The following is a 6,580-nucleotide window of genomic DNA, read 5'->3' as shown; positions in this document are numbered from 1 at the left end:
TAAATTTATTTTGACACCTCCTGATGGGAAAAAACACAATCGAATTGACCATATTTTGATAAATTAGAGATGGCATTCAAGTACACCTAATATCCGATCATTCAGGGCAGCAGATTGTGACACTTACCACCACCAGCTGGTGGTGGCATTTTTTTTTGTAAATACTTGCGGTGAGCAAAAAATAACGAACACAGTTCACATTGAGAGGTTCAATCTGAAGAAATTAAATGAGATAGAAGGAAAGGAGCAGTATCCTGTTGAGATCTAAAACAGGTTCGCGGCTTTGGAAAACTTGCAGACAGAGGTGGATATCAACAAAAATTGGGAAACTATTAGAGAGAATATAAACATCACAACACCATAGTAAACAAGCGAAATTGCAATGTTTGCAGGATCAAAGGGGAATAATTGGGGACGATCAGAAAAATATTAAGACCTGAAAACGGCAGGCATTTTAGGAATAAAAAGAGGGAATATCTGAAAGACGAAATTGATGATCCAGCAATGAAGAGCAACAACAAACACATTACAGACCTGTATAGCAGAATAAATGATTTGAGAGGGGTTACCAGTCCACAAGTAACATAGTGAAGGTTGAGAATGGTGATCCGTTTGCAGATTCCCACAACATTTTGAACAGGTGGAAGAACTACTTCTCCCAGTTATTGAATGTACATAGGATTAGTGATGTAAAAAGATAGAAATACAAACAACTGAGCAGTTAATATCTGATCGCAGACTTTCGAGTTTCATATTGCTACTGCAAAATTGAAAAGGTATAAATCCCCAGGTTGTGACCAAATTCCGGCAGAACTTGTTCAAGCTAATTACTTCTACGAGTATTTGGCATAAGGACAAACTGCCTCAGCAGTGGAAGGAGTCTATTATTTTACCAGTTCAAAAGAAGGGGGATAAAACCGACTGTAGTAATTATTGGCGCATATCGTTGCTATCAAATTCACACAAAATTTTTACCAATATTCTTCTCTCAAATTTATGTCCATATGGACATGAATTTATTGTGGATCATCAGTTTCGGTTTCGACGTAACAGATCAACTACTGATCAGATCTCTTGTATTGTTCAGATATTGGACAAAAAGTGCAAGTACAATGAAACAGCACATCAGCTTTCAATAGACTTCAAGAATGCCTGTGATTCAGTTATGAAGGAAGTGTTGTACAATATTCTGATTGAGTTTAGATACCCGTGACACTAGTTAAGCTGATTAAAATGTATTTAAACGAAACTAACAGTAGTCAGTATTGGTAAATATTTGTCTTACTCATTTTTTGTCCACAATGGTATAAAACAAGGAGATGCTTTATCGCCACTCCGTTTCAACATTGCTTTTGAAATTGCCATTAGGAAGGTACAAAAAAAAAAGGAGGGACTGAAATCAAACGGGACACATCTGCTGTTGGTCTATACCGTTGATGTGAATCTACTGGGTGATAATAAAGCTACCAATAAGAAAAAGGCACAAACTTTAACTGACGCAAGTAAGGATATGGGCCTAGAAGTAAACACAGAGGAAACTAAATATACGTTGCTGTCTCATGACCAAAATTCAGGAGAAAATCATGACATATCGATAGGAAACAGAAGTTTTGAATAAGTGGCAAACTTCAAATACTTGGGAACGAAGATCACAAGTCAAAACATGGTTGAAGATTAGATTAAGAGGAGACTGAAATCGGGTAATGCTTGCTACCATTCGGTCAAGGAAATTTTCTGTCGTCTAATCTACTGTCCTAAAATATAAATGTTAAAATATACAAAACGATGACTTTGCCCCTGGTTCTGTATGGGTGCGAAACTATGTCTCTCTCATTAAGAGAGTAATATAGACTAAGGGTGCTTGAGAACAGGATGATTGAGGAGAATATTTGGACGGAAGAAGAATGAAGTGACAGGAGGTTGGAGAAAACGGCATAATGAGGACCTTCATAACATATACTCTACTCCAAGTATATTCTGAATGATCAAGTCAAGGAGGATGAAGTTGGGAGGGCATGTAGTATGAATGGTGGAAATGCCAAAATGAAAGAGTTCCATGGGAAGACGAGAACGTTGGTTGGTGGACAATATTAAAAGATCTTGGAGAGGTAGGAGGGGATGATATAGATTGGATTGACCTGGCTCGGGATAGTGACCAATGGTTAGCTATTGTGAACACGGCAATGAATTTTTGAGTTCCATAAAATACTTTCAAATTCTGTTAAATTGTCAATCTGAATTGAAATGTTTGTAGTTCAGTCACCAGTGCTCATAATACATTCAACCCTGCACCTGACAACATTAATGATAGCATAAAAACAAACAGAGGAAAAAAGACTTGAAAAAATTGTAGCACTCCATGAATCGAAGAGAGTACATAAGGTACACACCAGAAGAAGGAAAAGGAATGGATAAACAAATCGTTCTCAAGTTTATTTTCCAAAAATGAATTCCTCATTGACATAAACCAAATGTTTCCCTCGGCCCACGTGTATAGATTTATGACGGTTCTTTTATTCCTAGTGGGGTGGGACTAAGTCCCATGTATTGCGGCCATTTCTGGCCTATTGTACAAGCCCCAGATGATACGTGAGGGTGATTGTGGAGCAATTGGTGGAATCAAGTACACCCGTCCCCACACGCTTTACATCACGCGGTGTATGCCTCCACTAAATTCAGCGGAACGAGTCTTATATCACAGGGGTACACGGGTGTTGACTCGCTTACGTCGTTTTTTTGGATGCGGGCTCGATCGGTTAACCCCCTAGCACAGGTTCCACAGGAACACCCTCACTACCTGGCTTCTACTCATTAAGGCCCGCCGCAAATTGAACCCAGCACAGGCCCAGCCCACGCATGGGAGATTCTGTGAAACACTGTTTGTAGTGAAGCGGCGCATATTGGACCCACTCCACTGCCAGCCCAGTTTGTCGTCAACCAGCCGTGGGTTTGTTTGTGGGATTCGCACAGATTTCGTGGGTCGTGGGACGCGTGGGTTTCTTTAAAATATGTGCGACGAAAGTTTAATTGAACTCGTGCGGGAAAAAACAGTACTGTATGATACAAGTCATCCAGACTACATAAGGACGAAATTGAAGGATGAAGTATGGGATGAAATTGGCGCTGAACTCGGTTCAGACGGTAAGTTTTGATACTGTTTTATTTTTATTTATTATTAAAGAATTAATTAAAATATTAATTGAGAGAAACAAAAAAACATAAATCACCTCAGCTTTACGTTAGCAAACATCTACAACGTAAGAGAAGAGTAACAAACTAAGTACGCCTGATATTTGCACCCAAACTTGGGTAGCTTGTGATGTTATAAGGTCAATAGTGCCCATTCTCAACTGCTCTACGTTGCCACTCAACAGAACCTTGTGCGCTACTGAAACAATCTTTGAATTTTTCTCGAATTAAAAATGCTTGTCTTGAACCTCTAATACGATTTTGCTGTAGAGGAACTAAATTAGAGTCACTGTGAGTGGTCATAAGTTCGTCGTCTTCTTCCACTGAGTTCGATTGTACGACCTTCGTTCTTAAATAATTGTGAAGCACGGTCGTAGCCTTTATAATTTTATCGATAGTCTCTAACTTACATTCAAAAGGCCTTTTGTACACGCGAAATCGTGTTGATAAAATTCCGAAACTGCATTCTACAGTTTGCCGGCCTCGAGATAATCTGTAGTTAAACACTTTATTTGCAAAATTGTTAGTTACTCTGAGTTTAGGATATGGGCGCATCAAATTCGGCATAAGTGGGAACGCTTCATCCCCGACGAACACGTAAGGAGTAACTTCATTTTGACCAGGTAATGGTTTGGAGTCAGGCAATTCCAGAGATCCATTGTGCAACATAGTTCCTAAACGGGAATTAAAGAAAACGTTCCCATCACTAAATCTACCCATGGACCCTACGTCAATGGTCGTGAAACGATAGTGAGCATCTACAGTGGCCATTAAAACAACGGAAAAATATTGTTTGTAATTATAGAATGAAGAGCCACTGTGAATTGGTTTTCGAATGCAGATGTGTTTCCCGTCAATTGCCCCAACGCAGTTGTACAGTTGCCACTTCCTTTCAAACTGTAGGGATACATCTTCCCACAGTTCTTTAGATGGTGTAGGCATATAGATAGGCTGCAAACGAAGCCACAGTGCGTCGCATACTTGAGAAACTATGTTTGACACGGTCCTTTCTCCCATTCTATAACTCGCAGCAATAGTTTTGAACATATCCCCAGTTGCCAGGTACCTGAAACATATGATATTAATGTACTTATAGCATTAGTACTTGCAACATTTTGAACTTAATTTGTGAAATGCATATTATACTAGCCCTATATTAGCTATTCTAAATTTCTTAAATATTAGGTACATAAATCGTTGTTTTTTGTTTTGTTTTCAGGCAAAACTGCGAAGGAGCAATGGCGAAAACTTCGAGAGCGTCATCGGGAAGCACTGCGAAGACAAAAAATGAAGAAAACGGGGTCCAAGGCGGATATTCAAAGGCCGTGGTCTTATCAACACCAGATGGAATTCTTAATTCCGTACATGAAAAACAGATCTACATGCACAAACATAGAGCAGCAACCTTTGGCAGACATTAGTGCAACTGAACATGGAGCGAAACGAAATGAAGAAGATGCTCCACATTTTGACCAAGACGAGCCTGAAGTAGGCAATTGTGATGAACTAGGAAGAAGTCAGTCTGACCGCTCCGAAAGTCCTGTACCAAAACGCCCTAAACTCAGCGACCAAACCGCCATCCTTCGCTTTATAAAAACCTCTGAAATGAGAGCCAAGAATCGTGATGAACTGAGAAAAACAATACTTCAGCGTGAACAATTAACATTGCCTTTGAAGAATGATGCGCTGTTTCACTTCTTTATGTCAATGTACAATACAACAAAGGGTCTTTCGGGGAAGTACCAGCGACAAGTTCGAAGCAAGGTTTACGAAGCTGTTTCACAAGCGGAGGAAGAGGACGAACTTGAGAAAACTACAAGAACGTCTTCATTTTCTCCATCGTTTTCGGAGGAAACTGGTAGGTCATCTTCCAGTCCCGCTACTTTGCTAACAACACAGTACCCAGAATTTTTCTTTGAGCCGGCTTCGTCAGGGGCATTATTTCAACAAGAATCCTTACCAGAAACCTTACATACCTCGGGGTCATTGCAGCCTCTATGATTCTATATGTTTTGTATGTCGACTTCTTTTTAATAAAGTTAATTCAAGTAGTGATTTTATTGTTCTTCTTTTCTTCAAATTCATAGGCAAATGTTATTAAAGCAGATTTGGACATTTTTACGTTAAAGCAACATGTTTTAACAACAGACTAGGTAAGCACAGCAAACAATCTTACCTGAGGCATACGGCCAATTTTTCCTCACTCCTCATCGGTTTTTGAGCGTTGCATTCTCTCCCTGTAATGTCGCTTTTTATTAATTTATGCACTTCGTCAAACTGCATTCTGTTGAGGCGGAAACAACCACTAAAAACGTTGTCTGGAACTTCCTCAGTTAACAAAAACTCCCCTCGAGTACTTCGCGCACCTAAGTAAGCACTTCTTTTACTTTTTTTCCTTTTTCTAGATAACGAATACAATAAAACTAGGTCCTCAGTTTCTGACTCAGAGTCTAAATCTATGAGGATTTGATCAAGGGTTGCCATGATGTTAGGTGCTGACGTGGATCAGTACTGGGTTCAATATGCGGTACCTCGACCCAGCCCATGGACGTGGGATCCATGGGCTAGGCGTGTGCTCGGCGTGGGCTTGGCCTGTGCTGGGTTCAATTTGCGGCGGGCCTAACTCACTCCTTACCCACGCTGCTGCTTCCAGAAGCCCTGGTCTTGGCCATCTCGAACTTTCCACTGGGAGGGCTTCATGACCAAATGCACGGACCCCTTCCGGTCTGCAAACCTTCTAGAAGTTTCTCGAAGCTTCGATCCACAGGTCATCCACCCCCACAGGCACGGATGAAAGAAGGGATACCTACTCCCCCTTGAATGCAATGGACTCACCAACCTCCCTTCAGTCCCTCGCAACAAAAGGCCAGTTCAGAGGACCATGATCCCTCCGGGGCATCTCATTTCTACAGCTAAACTTAACCGTTACTTATAAACAAATAAGACTTTCCGTGAAGGATGAGTACGGTTACAGACTCCCCCGTCAAATCAGGTAACTTCCGAAACACATGTGATGAAAGAAGTTTCTCTGATTTGATGACACTCTCACGTACGCCCTTCACGTACCAAATTACACTTAAGTTAAAATCAAACAATACAAGACTTCTTACACATATAATGGACCGTCCCCACGTTACAAATAAAAATTCACATGCCAAGATGATAATCCTTATAATCCTATCATCCTCCTAGGATTACTCCAGTTACATCAAGTGGGTAGCCTCGACACTCAGTGACTGACAGTCTTTGCTTCGGGAATCTCTCCGCTTACATCACAATAGCTCACTTACACTCCTATCGGTACCTGCCGTCTGATATTTCTAACCAACTATTATTTCCTCATTAGGGCCAACGCCCACACCTACATTTAACTTTACACTCAATTTTCGGC

The 6,580-nt window shown here is 40.7% G+C and overlaps 2 protein-coding genes across 2 annotated transcripts; one reads left to right on the top strand and one right to left on the bottom strand.

The window, feature by feature from the left end:
* The first annotated feature begins 2,820 nt into the window (after positions 1–2,820).
* On the top strand, positions 2,821–5,242 carry LOC111868155. The gene is made up of 2 exons (XM_023858584.2): positions 2,821–3,141; positions 4,409–5,242. Exons 1-2 carry the CDS (start codon positions 3,009–3,011, stop codon positions 5,188–5,190), a joined length of 915 nt encoding a protein of 304 aa, XP_023714352.1. The 5' UTR covers positions 2,821–3,008; the 3' UTR covers positions 5,191–5,242.
* LOC111868154 (protein ALP1-like) lies at positions 3,093–5,753 on the bottom strand (the record flags this gene model as incomplete). Its single annotated transcript, XM_023858583.2, is given in 2 exon segments — positions 3,093–4,255; positions 5,366–5,753. Coding segments are annotated over 2 exon segments (1,233 nt in total). The 3' UTR covers positions 3,093–3,330.
* Positions 5,754–6,580: the final 827 nt, after the last annotated feature.

This window comes from Cryptotermes secundus, unplaced genomic scaffold (assembly GCF_002891405.2).
Source record: "Cryptotermes secundus unplaced genomic scaffold, Csec_1.0 scaffold2892, whole genome shotgun sequence".
NCBI classification, from domain to species: Eukaryota; Metazoa; Arthropoda; class Insecta; order Blattodea; family Kalotermitidae; genus Cryptotermes; species Cryptotermes secundus.
This window is presented reverse-complemented; position numbering and strand designations above follow the sequence as displayed.

Coding starts and splice junctions, on each gene's coding strand:
- LOC111868155 (XM_023858584.2), top strand. CDS start 3,009: ATGTGCGACGAAAGTTTAATTGAACTCGTGCGGGAAAAAACAGTACTG. Junction 3,142..4,408: donor CGCTGAACTCGGTTCAGACG/GTAAGTTTTGAT, acceptor TTTTGTTTTCAG/GCAAAACTGCGAAGGAGCAA.